The 16,046-nt window shown below is 45.0% G+C and overlaps 1 protein-coding gene across 1 annotated transcript in view; it reads right to left on the bottom strand.

The window, feature by feature from the left end:
- Positions 1 to 16,046, bottom strand: part of RND3 (Rho family GTPase 3) — a 37,318-nt gene that overhangs the window by 8,420 nt on the left and 12,852 nt on the right. Inside the window, exon 3 of the mRNA XM_033946971.1 lies at positions 1,556 to 1,665. Coding sequence (XP_033802862.1) covers positions 1,556 to 1,665 — 110 coding nt within the window. The remainder of the gene's footprint in view (positions 1 to 1,555; positions 1,666 to 16,046) is intronic.

Below are 16,046 nucleotides of genomic sequence, written 5' to 3'. Positions count from 1 at the left end.
CACCTACATGCTACCTAAAATTCCAACCTGAGCAGATATCTGGTACTGGCACACTTAAGAATTCATTAATGTTGGCGGGTATTTCCCAAGTCTCCAGTTTATAAGGCAAATGGCTTCATACACAACACTACAGATTTCTGAACAAGTTAAACACAGACATGCTCTGACTTGCATTTACACCACTTCTGTGCTCTTTAATACATAAAAACATATAAATAGACGGCAGATAAGGGCCACGGCCCATCAAGTCTGCCCACTCCAGTGACCCTCCCTATCTATCTTTGCGGATAGATCCCACATGTCTATCCCATCTGGCCTTAAAATCTGGCACGCTGCTGGCCTCAATAACCTGAAGTGGAAGACTATTCCAGCGATCAACCACCCTTTCAGTGAAGAAGAACTTCCTAGTGTCACCGTGTAGTTTCCCGCCCCTGATTTTCCACGGATGCCCACTTGTTGCCGTGGGACCCTTGAAAAAGAAGATATCTTCTTCCACCTCGATGCGGCCCGTGAGATACTTGAATGTCTCGATCATATCTCCCCTCTCTCTACATTCCTCGAGTGAGTAGAGCTGCAACTTCCCTAACTGCTCCTCGTATGGGAGCTCCTTGAGTCCCGAGACCATCCTGATGGCCATTCTCTGGACAGATTCCAGTCTCAGCACATCCTTGCGGTAATGCGGCCTCCAGAATTGCACACAGTACTCCAGGTACGGTCTCACTATGGATCTATACAGTGGCATAACGACTTCAGGTTTACGGCTGACGAAACTCCTGCGTATGCAACCTATGATTTGCCTTGCTTTGGATGAAGCTTGCTCCGCTTGTTTGCAGACTTCATGTCTTCCCTGACAATCACCCCTAAGTCTCTTTCTGCTTCAGTTCTTGTCAGGATCTCGCCATTTAGGGTGTAAATCTTGCATGGATTTTGGCTTCCCAGGTGCATGACTCTGCATTTTTTGGCATTGAAACTGAGTTGCCAGGACCTAGACCAGCACTCCAGTAGAAGTAGGTCATGCATCATATTGTCTGCCATTGAATAGTGCTTAAGTGGCTCAATAGCACTTACTGTCAGGGGTAAGTCTCAAAAGGTTACCTAATTTAGGCATTAGGATCAAGTGCGTTAACACACAATAAATTGCTATTACAATTGAGCCTACTTTTAGGCATGGCCACTTATGACAGCTCTACTGTTAGGCAAGCCCTCAATATTCCCATATCCCCCTGGAGTAATGTACCATAGATTGTGTATGCAGTTTATAAAATTGCAATTGCAGTTATGTAATTGCTAATCACAACACAAATTACAGCCAATTGGTAGTTAACACTATTCTATAGCTTAAAATGCTCAAATTTGCATGCAAGCATAAAACTGGGTGCACAAGTTTACAGAATTTAGAAGGTTTAAATGTCAAACAGTGCTATTGTTCTGAATTGCATGCATGCAAGCAGCACAAGAAATAGATACCCTGTTACTGCCCTTATGAAAATCAGAGGCTTACTTCTGTGCTTTGTAAAAAGTTAACATTGCTTTACCAGTGAGAGATAATACTTACTTTCTTTAACACACTGTCGAGAGTCTCTGGCCGACTGATATCAAAACAAATCAAGACTGCATCAGAATCGGGATATGAAAGTGGGCGCACATTATCATAATAAGGGGATCCTAGAGAAAAAAGAAAGGTATTTCAATGACAAGTAGTTAAATTTTATTTCTCAAAAATCATAATCCTGTAAAAGAAAAAAAAAAAACCCCTTCAAATATGTAGGAAAACATCCACAAAACGGAAACATGGTATTCATCTAGTGAGTTTTAGATATGACGCAGTTCTGGCACTAGGAAAAATAAGACTTCCAAAAAGGAAAATTGTTTTGGACAAATGCAGACAAAAAACCTTTGGTGAATTAAGTAGACCATGCTCCTTCGGGAAAGAAACCAAGATACTGCCTTCCGCATGGCCACTTAATCTAGTTGATCATATACTGTAATTCCAGTGTTCAATCAGCAACCCAACCTCCTGTGGAGCAGTAGACACCTAATGGTTAGAGAAGCCCAAGAACCAAGGGAATAGATTGGATTCCCACTGCTGCTGTTTGTCACTTAGCCCTACATTGCCTCAAGTACAAAAACAAATACCTGTATATAATATGTAAACTGCTCTGATTGTAACCACAGAAAGGCAGTATATCAATTCGCATTTCCTTTCTAACAGATTCTGGGAACACTTGGGTCTGTGTAGAAGTCAAATAGCCTGGTTTTTTTTTTTTAACAACATCAAGATCCTGTTCCATGTCATAAGGCCCAATTCCAATAGTTCAGAGCTACCTATGGTAAGGTCACTGGCTACTCCAAGCTCAAATTAAGCTTTTAAGCATTGTCAAGCCAATGAAGATAACCAATCATGCTTATGTTCAAAAATTGGGAGTTATGGATACACTTGTTCAAAAATTCAGCAGCACTCGCAGGAGAAAAAAAAATAAGCCCCAAAATATGTGCTATGTTCATGTGCATTCAATTTTAAGTTATCTGCCATATGTATTGGCTAAGCTCTTTTGGAATTATACTCAACTGAGTCACTTTGATGTCAGTAATTTGTGCTGGCACAAATTCCACATATTCACTATTTTCAAATTGATTTAATTTTGGCAATAGTCAAAAATGATATCAAACTATGGTTTTATTTTACTGGGCAGACTGGATGGACTGTACAGACCACTGCCCTATTGGAAATCAATTTTCAGTTTCATCATCCACAAATATTTTGAAAAGGACGCTCAAGCAAAGGACTGACTTACCTGACTTGCGGGAGATAAATTTTACTTCTTGTGGAAAAGGACTTATAATAATGCATCATCCAGAAACAAACAAACAGTCTCAAAGAGAGTCTCCTGTATTTAAGCAAGTCTTACATCCCCATGTGCAAAGGAAAAAAAAAAAAAGCCTAATGGAAGATTAGGATTTCACCTTCGATAATCTTCCTGTTAATCCCTGGAGGATTCAGTATGCTGGGTGTTCAATCCCTTCCCGTAATCCGAGAGTTGCAGAAATCCAAACACTTTTCTGAGCACATGCTCCTCCCACCTCAGAGAGAGTTAGAGCCCCCTGTAATTCAGTTCCAAAGCCAAGCAACATACCTGAATAAAACCATGACAAGAAAGGGGGTACTCGGGAAGTTCCCCAGCAACAAACAATTTGTGAACTGGCCTGCTCTGCATAACATGAGAACAAGAAATTACAGGCACAAAGGCAACACTGAAGAATAATGTAGAATGAACCTGTGTGCAATGAGCACCTACATGAAGCAGCCTTCAGTAATATGCATACTCACAGAACAGCGAACTCCCCACAAAACCCATCTAGTGGCTGAAAGATCCTCAAACTTGCAAGAAGAATAACTGAGGCCAAAGAGCAAGCGATGCAGAACTACTAAGAGGGTGGGCTGTACTGAATCCTCCAAGGACTAGCAGAAAGAAGATTATCGAAGGTGAAAACCTAATCTTCCATGCTGTTACATCCCTTCTGAATTCAGTACACTAGGTGACGTACCAAAGCAATGGCAGCGTCTAGGGAGGGACAGAAGAGCCTGCCCGCCTCATCCACCAAGAAAAAAAGGGTAAAGGTAGGAATAGAGGATCAAGTAGCTGCCTTGCAAATTTCATTTGGAGAAAACGCGCAAGACTCTGCCCACAAAGCAGCGACACTTCAAGTAGAGTGGGCCTGAAAGGAAACTTGGGCAGCTTGCCATGGGTAACTTAAGCCATGGAAATGGCCATATGAATCCATCGGGTGATCGAGGACAGACACCAGCCGACTATACTGAGGCGGAGCAGTCATGAAGCAGGGAAGCAGGACTCTAGAGCAGACTACCTGGCCAAATCAAAAGCCGTCAAAACAGCAGTCAGGGAGGCTAAATTCCTCATGGAGGAGTCTCTAGCAAAGAACATCCAGAAGGGAGATAAATCCTTCTTCAGGTATATCAGTGATAGAAGAAAAAACTCAGGCGGGATTGTACGTCTTAGGAAACCAGACGGAGACTATGTGGAAAAGGATTCGGAAAAAGCCCAACTATTAAATGAATACTTCTGCTCAGTCTTCACCCGAGAAGCGCCAGGGCTCGGCCCTCAGCTACAGACAAGGGTTGGCTCAGTTGACCCGTTTAGTAACTTTGAGTTTACGCCCAGCAGTGTCTACGGTGAGCTGTCAAAGCTCAAGGTTAACAAAGCAATGGGGCCGGACAACCTGCACCCCAGGGTGCTTAGGGAGCTGAGTGATGTCTTGGCGGAGCCACTGTCCGCGCTCTTCAACCTCTCCCTTAGTACAAGCAGCGTCGCGTTGGACTGGAGGACGGCTAACGTCATTCCACTCCACAAGAAAGGCTCAAAGATGGAGACAGCAAACTACAGACCAATGAGTCTAACATCGATAGTGAGCAAACTAATGGAAACTCTAATCAAACACCAATTAGATAAGATCCTGGATGAGGAGAATCTACGGGATCCCCGACAACATGGATTTACTAAGGGGAGATCCTGCCAATCCAACCTGATCAGCTTCTTTGACTGGGTAACGGGGAAGCTGGATATAGGGGAGTCCCTGGACATCGTGTACCTGGACTTTAGCAAAGCATTCGATAGCGTACCACACCGCAGGTTACTGAGCAAGATGAGTTCTATAGGATTAGGTAACACATTGACGAAATGGGTTGGGAGCTGGCTTGGAGGTAGGCTCCAAAGGGTGGTGGTGAACGGCACCCCCTCCGAAATGACAGAGGTGATTAGTGGAGTACCACAGGGCTCAGTCTTGGGCCCAATCCTATTCAACATCTTTATAAGAGACTTGGCAGAAGGGCTTCGAGGTAAAATAACATTATTCGCCGATGACGCCAAACTGAGTAATGTAGTGGGCAAATGCACAACAGACGAAGATTCAGTGCCCGACAACATGATGCACGACCTACTCCTACTGGAGCGATGGTCTAGGACATGGCAACTCAACTTCAATGCCAAAAAATGCAAAGTTATGCACCTGGGCAGCCAGAATCCATGCAAGTCTTATACCCTTAATGGCGAGATCCTAGCAAAAACGGTTGCAGAACGAGACTTGGGGGTAATCGTCAGTGAGGACATGAAGTCTGCCAATCAAGTGGAGCAGGCTTCGTCCAAAGCAAGACAAATCATGGGCTGCATACGAAGGGGTTTCGTCAGTCGTAAGGCGGAAGTCATTATGCCATTGTATAGATCCATGGTGAGGCCCCACCTGGAATACTGTGTGCAATTCTGGAGGCCGCATTATCGCAAGGATGTGCTGAGACTGGAGTCGGTGCAAAGAATGGCCACCCGGATGGTCTCGGGACTCAAGGATCTACCATACGAAAAACGGCTTGACAAATTACAGCTATACTCACTCGAGGAGCACAGAGAGAGGGGGGACATGATCGAGACGTTCAAGTATCTTACGGGCCGCATCGAGGCGGAGGAAGATATCTTCTTTTTCAAGGGTCCCACGACAACAAGAGGACATCCGTTGAAAATCAGGGGCGGGAAACTACGAGGTGACACCAGGAAATTCTTTTTCACTGAAAGAGTGGTTGATCGCTGGAATAGTCTTCCACTACAGGTGATTGAGGCCAGTAGCGTGCCTGATTTTAAGGCCAAATGGGATCGGCATATGGGATCTATTCACAGGGCAAAGGTAGGGGAGGGACATTAAGGTGGGCAGACTAGATGGGCCGTGGGCCCTTATCTGCCGTCTATTTCTATATTTCTATGTTTCTATGACAAAGAGGAGATCAGATATCCAAAAATAGAGCAAGAGACTCTCTTGATGTCCAACTTGCGTAAGATCAGATCCTTGTGCTCCCAGCATGTGGAATGAAATGCAAGTGACACGAAGAGCAGAAACCACTGTACTGTACCTTCCTTTCTACTGACAGAGAACAACTCCGGCATCTGAAATACAGAGAAAAGGTCTCCACATGAAAAAGCTGGAAGCTCTGAAATACATCATGCCGAGACAAAGGTGACCATAAAGACAGTCCTAGCATCAGATCCAGAAGAGTAGCAGCCTTCAGTGGCTCAAATGGCCTTCCACAAGGCGCTATAGAATAATGGTAAGATTCCACGAAGGAAAAAGATGATGCAAGGGAAGCTGCAAATGAAGCACCCCTCTCAGAAACCTGGTCACAACCGGATAAGCAGAAGTGAACTAGAACCCCTGTGTGCCTGAAGCACAAAAAGGAACTTTAAGGGAGGCCACCATGAAACCCTCATCTAAGTCTGCCTGAAGAAAGGCCAGGACCACCAAAATGGGAGCTTGCTCAGGCACCACCTGGTCCTTAGCACACTACTGTTGGGAAGCCAAGAAGCCACAGGTTAGGGTTTATTGGACTTCAAGAGCATCGAGAGGACCTCCTCTGAAGAACTGTGCTTCATCAAGGCAGAGTGCTCAAAAACCATGCTGGAAGACAAAAGAGCTATGGGTCTCCTTGGGCAGTGGACCCTAACTGAGAAGGTTACCAGGGGGTGGGAGTTGCGCTGCCTGTCCCGCTGAAGACTGACAAAATTTGCAAATCACAGACGAGGCCCTCTGGAGCAATTTAAATCACGAAGCTGTGATGTTGCCATCTGGTGGATGTCTCAACCAACCAGAGAGAACACAAAGGAGTTCATTAGCTGGCAGAGCTGAATCAATGCATCCAGCCCTAAGTTTCTGCATTCAATTCATTGACTGAAGTGCCTGACCCCCATCACTGTATGATCAGATAGAAACACTGTCCGCGAAAAGGACCATGCTTCCAGATCCAGGACTTGACGACTTAGGAAGTCTGTAGACTCCTGCTACATGTGCCGCTGAGAGAGACAGAAGACTTAACTCCACCCAGCAAAACAGCATGCGAGCTTCTTGGCCCCATGGAGTGCTTCTTGTGCCCCCTTGAGGAATTATATATGCCACCGCTATGGTGTTGTCTGAACACTTGCACTGCTGTGCCTTCCAGAGCAAGCTGAAAGCAATGCCAGGCAAAATCATCTGAAGCTCCAAACAATTGATCGATCAACACCACTGACGAGGAGACCACTGCCCCTGAATGGAGCAGTGCCTGTAGTGATCACCCCAACCGACAGGCTGGTGTCCATCATAAGAGTTAACCACTAAGATCCGAAGAAACTTGCACAGGTGGAGAACCTTTCCCTTAAGCCATCAGCACTGACTTCTGCATGCTAGTTCCGTCCAGGGGAGTGGCATCTGAAAGGGATGACGTTGTGGAGATCCCCAAAGAGGAGGAACTCCTGTAGAGAGTGTATGTGTGCACTGGCCTAGGGTACTGCCTCCAGTACCTGAAGATAATGCCATGGTGTGGGAGCTGGAAGGTTCAGGATATCTCAGATCAGCTGCTTACGTTTCAGACTGTGTGGCTCAGAAAAAAAACATACTACCCTGCTAGGTGTCAAAGAGAAGGCCCAGATACTCCAAGATCTGAGATGGTGTCAACTGGCTCTTTTTGAAGTTGACAATCCAACCCAAGCTCTGTAGCAGAGAGACCACCATCTCCATTGTACAGAGCCCGGATCAACCAATCGTCCAAGAAAGGATGGACCTGGACACCCTGCCTGTGGAGAAAAAAAATGCTACAAGTACTCTCACCTTGGTTAAAGTGTGGGGAGCTGTTGCAAGAGAAATAAATACTCAAGGATTAGGGCCCGAATAAATCCCTTATTCACTCAAAAACAAGCCTCACACGGACAAACGATACACACACCCAGCAACACTACAAGGCCTTACTTACAACCCACAACATTCACACTCCCCAAAGAGAAAGGGAAAAAGGAAAAAGAAAAGAAGTGGAGAAAAAGGCCTCAGTTCAGCTTCATCTGGCCAAAAAAACTCCACTCCTACAAAACCTGTTTATGTGTAAACGCTGAAAAATAGTCCAAGAAAACAAGGCAACTAAAGTAGCCTGCCAGGTGGTATCAAACGGCATGCCTAATACAGATGAAAGTCAGTGGGTGAATGTAACAAAAGGCAGTATAGTCCAGCTCATAACATCCATAGCAAAAGCAAGAAAAAATAACTTAGCTGTTAATGGCCTCCAAATCCAGGCCAGGCAGTCCTTACACCCAACGGGGAACCCTCCGTTTCGCATCAAATCGCTGCGTCAGGGGTGTTCATATCATTGCTTCACATCCAGGTATTCCAGACCCACCATACTCCTCAGACATCCTCACCACTTCATCGATCAAAACTGGCGCAGAGAAACTCTTCACCCCGGCTCTTAAAAAGGCCAAAAGTTCCGCCCCTCCACATGCAGCCACCAATCAAAAAACACTCAAACTCAAAAGAAGGCGGACCATTCTATTCGGGCATTTAAACCCTCAGGATGGACTGATTGTAGCTGATAAATCCATCTCTGCTCCTTTTGCCACAGGAGACGTCTCCAATCCCCCTGTCGAACTGGGAGCGCAATATGTTCAATCACAATACATCGCAGGGCTCCAAAATCATGATGTGCTTCTAAAGAATGCATCACCAGTGGTTTCTCCAAACGCCGGGTATTCAAACATGATCTATGTTCAATAAGTCTTGAACTGACGGTAAGTAAGCCCAACATAAATTTTCAAGCAGGGGCAAAGAATCACATAAATCACCCCTTCAGTGGAGCATGAAGTAGAACACCTCAACTTATAGACAAAACCAGTCTTAGGATGTTGAAACACATCAGATTCGATCATTAGAGAACAGACAGAACAATGACCACACATCCGATGTACCGGTGTTATGGCTGCATATGTGTCAGATGTGTAGGAGTGGAGTTTTTTTGGCCAGATGAAGCTGAACTGAGGCCTTTTTCTCCACTTCTTTTCTTTTTCCCTTTCTCTTTGGGGAGTGTGAATGTTGTGGGTTGTAAGTAAGGCCTTGAAGTGTTGCTGGGTGTGTGTATCGTTTGTCCGTGTGGGGCTTGTTTTTGAGTGAATAAGGGAGCTGTTGCAAGCCCATAAGAAAGAGCTGCGGACTAGAAATGCTGTCATAGAACAATGGAAATGCAGAAACATGCAATGTTCCAGAAATGGTAGAAAATGGAGAAAAGCCTCCGTGAGATCCAAAGATACTAGAAACTCTGCCAGGACAGCTAGCAGCAAAGACTGTGCATACTGTTTTCATTCGGAAATGAGGAATCTGCAGAAGTGACTGATCCGACTTAAGAACCAAAATGGGCCTCCAGTCCTCTGAGCCATACTTTGGCACGATGTAGTATAAAGAGCATCTGCTGAAGCCTGATTCATGTTCTGGAATGGGTTCTAGGGTTCAGATGTACAAGAGACGCTGCGAAGTAGTGTGGAGTCCTCTTTGACTCCTATTCCGGACGACCTGCTGGCGAGTCAAAATCAAATCTGGAGGCAGGCAAAAGAAACCTCTCTTGTGCCCCTCCTGAATGATGTGGAGCACTCTTTTATCATACGAGTCCACTTCTGGTAAGACTGAGCAAGGCGGCCTACTGAAAGGCTGTTTAGGAGCAGCAGTTGCCCGGAATCCGGAGGTCTGACGATGGCTGGAATTAGAAGTTTGTTGTCATGGGGACTGTATTCCTAGGAATATCTCTGAAAGAGCCTGAGGATCTCTGATAAAATGGCAGAAGGGACAAAAATTACTACCATCTCCTCCCAAAGTCTGGCTCTTAAAAGGAAGTCTGCTTAAAGTGGCCTTGGAGGCAGTGCTCCCAGCCCAAGGACAGATCCAAAAAAGCCAATACACAGACACCGCATAAGTGGTAAGAACTCAAATGAGATCCACACTGTCCAGCATTAGCTGGGGGTCAAACATCCACTTCTGCAGAGAGCACACTGCGCAATCTCGTGCGATAGGCACGTAGCACGAAGGCAGCTGCTGCCACCTCGATGCCTGAAGAAGCCACTTCAAAAAGGTTGTTTTTTAAAATATAATATCCACCATGCGATCCTGGAAAATATAATATCCACCATGCGATCCTGGGAGTCCTTAAACACTATTCCATCACTAGGGAGGTCCGTGCACTGGGTATCCTATGCCACAGCAGAATCCACCTTAGGATGCTCAAACTGTTGAAAAGGAGCCAGCAGTTAAAGCTTAGTCATAGCTTAAGAGCCAGAAAGAGCAGCCTGAGCATCCTATTGTTCCATAATCAGACCAAGGTGGTGTGGATGAGATGGGGAGGGGGGGGGGGGAAGAGGACAGCACATTAAGCGGTCTATGACTAAACACTGAGGTGGAAAGAGGAGATTCCAATTTATTGCTCTTTGAGAACCCCAGCAATAAAATGGTGATCAAAGCCATGCTTAAAAAGGTCTGCGGATGGTGGGGTCCTCACCCAAATTTGGGCTCTCGAGGCGACCATGCCAACTAGTCCCAGCAAGGGTATCAGCCGGATCCAAAATAAAAGCAGTGTCAGGAGACAAAAGCTGTATTTTGCCATCAAGCTCTGCAATAGCCAAACAAGAGGGCTCCTGAAATGGGATCTCTGCCACTGGCACAGCTGGTTTAGAAAAAAGTGACTCACCTGCCAGCTGTGTCCAATGAGCAGGGTCTGAAGAATACACTTTCCAGAGTAGCAAAAAAAAAAAATCTAGTGAAAATTCACACCTAGGCCACTGCAGGGCCCTGCTGAGGCGCTCATACTGTACCAAAAGAGTCCCCAGACTTGGAATGCAGGCATTTGACGCCAAGCTCCAGAACAGCATCTAGGCAAGATTTTTCCAAAATTACAGCCCAGGATGGCTCCCCAGCCCTGGAGGCAGCAAAGTCTGAAGCTCCTGCCCCCTCTCCCAGTGCACTGTGGCATGCAGTATATGGTCACTGATCCAGCACCATCAATGCATACATTTGACAGATTAGGGCAGTGTCTTGCAAACTTTTTCGGCCGGCGGCACACTAAAACAGTGCTCCAGCCAGAAGGCACCTAGAAGTTGACGCAATGATGTCATGCACATATGTGACATCATCACGTTAACATCCATGCATTTGCAGAGGCCCGTCTGGCCGCGACCCCACCGTTACAAGGTTCCAGGAGGTGCGGGGAGAAGAGGAGAGATGCCGGCTAGGAGGAGAGTCAGCTGCGCCGTCTGACTTCCTACCGGACATGCCTCTCGCCACGAGAGGCACATCCTGTAGGAAGGCAGCCGACGTGGATGACTCTCCTCCTCGCCAGTGTGTTGCGGCACACCAGAAATCTCACACAGTGTGCGATACACTGGATTAGGGGCTGGGGAGTCCATTCCAAATGATTTAATCAAATAGAGGGGTTTTGAGGCAGAAATGAAACTTTGAAAAAAAGAAAGATCAATAAAAATCCAAGATAGCCGCCAGTGAATTCATGCCAAAAGCAGCAAAAATAAAATCTGAAAATAAAAAAAAAATAGCAATTTGGGGTTTGGAGAGTTTAGCAGACCACCCCCAAAGTTCCCATAGGAAATAATGGAGAAGTACTTGCAGTCTTTGAAGTGCCTGCTGTCAGTCATTTTCACTGCAACTGAATGAAGGAAAATGATTTTCTGTCTCAGAATAGCTCCAAAATGACCAGACTTGAAGATCTTTGCCACCAGGGCAGGAAACACAGCCTGCACACTGAAACCTGGAGGAGTTTTACTCAGGGTGCATACAGCCTAGGCTTAAACCTGACAAGGTCAGTGGGTAAGCTTCCAGGGGAATGAATCTCAAATCCAGGAAGGACAGCACACAGCAGGCTAGCTCCTCAGATCCACCAAAGTTTCTCAGTGAAGCAGCAGTTCAGCTCTGCGGGACTGCGTCCTTTCCACCAACAGAGACCACTGCAAAGGGGTCTCAAGGCACTCAAGCCATCGAAAAGATAACAAGTGAAAAAATAAGAAAAAAGATGCAGAGCAAATTCAAAAAACTTTTGCTTGGATTGCTTGCAGAAATAGAAAGCTACAGGGGGCTCTCTCTGAGGTGGGAGGAGAATGTACTCAGAAAAGTGTTAGGATTTCTGCAACTCCTGGATTGAGGGAAAGGACTGAACACTAGTGCTGCCTGATTCATGATTCGAATCGGTTCACTGATTCACTTCGGGTGAATTGATTCAAAACACCAGCAACAAAAAAAAAATTGGTTCCCGATTTGGCTGACCCTCCCCCCTCGCCCCCTAAAGCAGAAGCAGTAGCGCTGCTCTTGCTGGCCGGCCATTGCCGCACCTGCTTTAGATGGCAAGGGGGGAGGGTCAGTCGGGAAGTGCTGCTGTCTGACTTCCCCCCTGGCGTCCGTTTCCCCCCCTGGCATTCGGCTTCCCCTCCCCGGGGGTGCTCCAAGGGCCGGTGCCAGGAACTTCTTCCGGCAGCAGCAGTGTTCATAATTCGCTGCTCTTGCCGACCAGGAAGAGGTGAAAGGGAGGGAGGGAGAAGGAAAGGAGACATGCCTAAACTACACCCTGAAGTACACCCAATTTTAAAATCTATGCCTACATGTATACAGTATATTATATGTCAGTTTCCAAGCAGGTAGGAAATGTGGGTGCATTTTAGCTGCAATTGTGCATGTTGAGGGCGAGGCAGTTTATAAAGTTAGGAAGCTGTTAAACACATCAGAAGACCTTTTCTATCTATTACTATGCTTTCTTGTTTGTCTTAACTGAGGTAGTCACTAGTTTTTCCATGGGATAAGTGATACTTTATAAAGAAATACTGAAAGGAAAGCCACAAGTTTTGTTTAAACACCTAATTCATGTAAGTCCTGGAGGAAGACTAGACTTTGCCTACCTTTTAGTGCTGCCTGTATCTAATTAACCAGCACTAGCTTGACACTTGACATTTTTATCCCTGCTTGTTCCTACCACTCATCTTGTCTGGTCTGTCTCACAAAGGCTCCGTGAGCAGGGGAACTTGTGTATCTATATAGCACCAGTCTGTAATGCTATAAGAATCAAAACAAAATTAGTTACTTAGGCTTGCAAAACCACAATATGGGTTCCTTCTTTAAACTTCACATTACATTTAACTAGTTATACAATGATTAAAACCAAGCAATGTTACTTATGTGTATCTTTAACACAGTTGAAGTCTTCACCAGCATAAACTTAAAAACAGTATTTATTAAAATTAGCTTTCTAGAAATGCCCATTGCCTATAAAATGTTGCTTGATGTGTATGTTTAGCAAACATAAGGAGATGTAGGAGGGATAAGCACAAATTAGCTTCAGAAATCTTTTTCCAGTAATCTCTTCATAGAAGCAGTTGCATGTCACTGCACATAATTTTTACCTGTGGTAAGTAATTTTGGGTGGCATTTGCTTGAGAATGGATCTAAAGCCCATGAATGAACCAAGTATGCTCAGTTGAAGGTGAGGGAGAGAAGAGACAGTTTTGATAGAGAGAAAAAAAAAGTCCCAGTAATGAAGAATCCTAAGATAGAGGACATTGCAACTAAAATGGTAGAAGGTATTCAACCTGAGATAGCATTTAGACCTACAGTATAAAAAGTGAATTTGATTCCTTGGTTCCTGTTCCTTGGGCTGACACTAGAACCAAGGTAATAGTAGCCAACACTAAAAAGATCTGTATAATGAACTTAATTATGGCTAAAGAATAATGCATTTCTCTTGAAATAATTAAGCAGGAATATACATGACTGATAGGTTCAAGCAGAACCAAGCACGACAGGACAATGGAAGCATAAAGGAATATCGAGGGCCGTGCCTGAAAGGCTTAGCAGGAAGGAGGCCTAACAAAAGATATTTCAAACAAAGCACTGGCAGTTCCCAGCATTGCCACAGAAGAACTAAAAGCCAGGGGGATGGGAGGGGGCATAAGGGAAAGAGTGCATGACATTCCCAAGACACTGAAGTTAACTCATATGCCAGGAGGATTCAAAGTATTTCAGGAATTTGGTTTTTGAAATAAGAAACACATGGGAGTGTAAGCATTACCAAACAAGGTGATTAAGGTTAACTTGGTGAATCAGGCCATTGTAAAAACAAAACCGGCTGTCCAATAATGCTTCTATAAAAAAACGAAGGTCTACTTTGAGGTTTTTTTTGTAAAACAAATTACTGCTTTAAAACCTAAAAAAAGGGAAAGTATAGTGCCAGATGCAGATTCATAAATGCAAAGTAAATTCCAAAAACTCATGTGAAGAGGGGCATGCCCAGACAAGATGCTCTATTTCCTTGCAGTGTCTGCGTTAGACTAAGGGCAAACAAGATTACTTTCCCATGGAATTCAAAGTGTTATTTTCATGTCTGTTTGATACTGGACACTTCATTTTACCAGGCCAGCTCTTTCAGTTCAGTAGTTCTAGAAGTGTTATGTCAAACTGCTTGCATGCAGCTCTGTACTATTGAAATCTCTTCAAAAAGTGAGCGAAGAAACACATGTAAATAGCCCAGAAATGCTAATGCTGCTTCTAGAAGACCTCAGCTAAAATTGGCCTCGTTCATAATGCTGGCAAGTGCACCATAGCTACACATCATTCATACTTGCAGCTGTCTCTCTACTTTCAGGATCATTAACAGCAAGAGAGAAACTGCTACAAACTCAAAAAGGTGCTCGCCCAGAAACAGCAGTTTCTCAGGCACATACCTGTCTGTTTAAGTCATAGTTACTTATACAGCCAACAGACCATATAAGTACAGCTAAGTGTAGGTGCAGCATTTCATGAGGGTGTTTACTCTATGCAGAAAGTTCAGCCCAGTGACTTAATCGCTGCAGAGGATTCACTAGATCAAATAAGGTTTAGTCACTACACAAGAACATAAGAACATAAGAAGTTGCCTCCACTGGGTCAGACCAGAGGTCCATCCCGCCCAGCGGTCCGCTCCCGCGGCGGCCCACCAGGTCCTTTGACCTGTGAAGTGATTTGACCATTTTTATATCCTACCTCTGCTTCTATCTGTACCCCTCAATCCCTTTATCCTTTAGGAACCTATCCAAACCTTCCTTGAACCCCTGTACTGTGGTCTGGCCTATCACAACCTCTGGAAGAGCGTTCCATGCGTCCACCACCCTCTGGGTAAAAAAGAACTTCCTAGCATTTGTTCTGAACCTGTCCCCTTTCAATTTCTCCGAGTGACCCCTAGTGCTTGTGGTTCCCCACAGTTTGAAGAATCTGTCCTTGTCCACTTTCTCTATGCCCTTCAGGATTTTGAAGGTTTCTATCATGTCCCCTCTAAGTCTCCTCTTCTCCAGGGAGAACAGCCCCAGCATTTTTAACCTGTCAGCGTATGAAAAATTTTCCATACCTCTTATCAGTTTTGTCGCTCTTCTCTGGACTCCCTCGAGTACTGCCATGTCTTTCTTGAGGTACGGCGACCAGTACTGGACACAGTATTCCAGGTGCCTATGATTGGAATACTGGAATCATGATGACTTCTTTCGTCTTGGTTGTGATACCCTTTTTGATGATGCCCAGCATTCTGTTTGCTTTCTTTGAGGCTGTCGCACACTGCGCCGATGGCTTCAATGGCTAGACTGGCTCCAATCGGTTTAGCATGGCAGTATTTTACTGTGCGGTTACCAGAATGGCTCACCATGGCCTTTTCTGAGCTTCTTAGCAGCCTCTGCCTGCCATGCAAAATGTATTTAAACAGTCATAAATATTAAAATGGATTCAAAATATTTAAACAAGCACTCTGGGCGATTCTCCATCATTGCTGGGCGATTCTCCAAGTGTGGTACCAGATTTTGATGACCAAAAATTACTAGAACTGGAGGTAGGTACTGTGAAAAGCATGTCTCAGGCCGAGTTTCTGGCTGTGGTTCATGATAAAATGAAATTCACATCATTCACATAAATTATAGTAGTATAGATGTATAATAGTTTTCAAGGGGGGGGAGGAATCTCAAAAGCACACATCTCAGGTATGTGTACTAAAGGTTATCTTATGCACACTTGTTGGAAAGCTGACATCTTCCCTTCCTTCCCCTCCATCCAATAGTGCTAGAAGTCATCATGATTCCAGTATTCCAGAATGCCTATGATTGACACAACAGTCACATGTGCCTATGACATGTGCATATATTGCGCTTCAATACGGCACGCCCCCTAATATTCATGCCTACACCATAGCTTTT

Source organism: Geotrypetes seraphini, chromosome 5 (assembly GCF_902459505.1).
Source record: "Geotrypetes seraphini chromosome 5, aGeoSer1.1, whole genome shotgun sequence".
NCBI lineage: Eukaryota > Metazoa > Chordata > Amphibia > Gymnophiona > Dermophiidae > Geotrypetes > Geotrypetes seraphini.
Note: the sequence above shows the minus strand (reverse complement) of the source record. Positions and strands in the feature narration are given on the sequence as shown.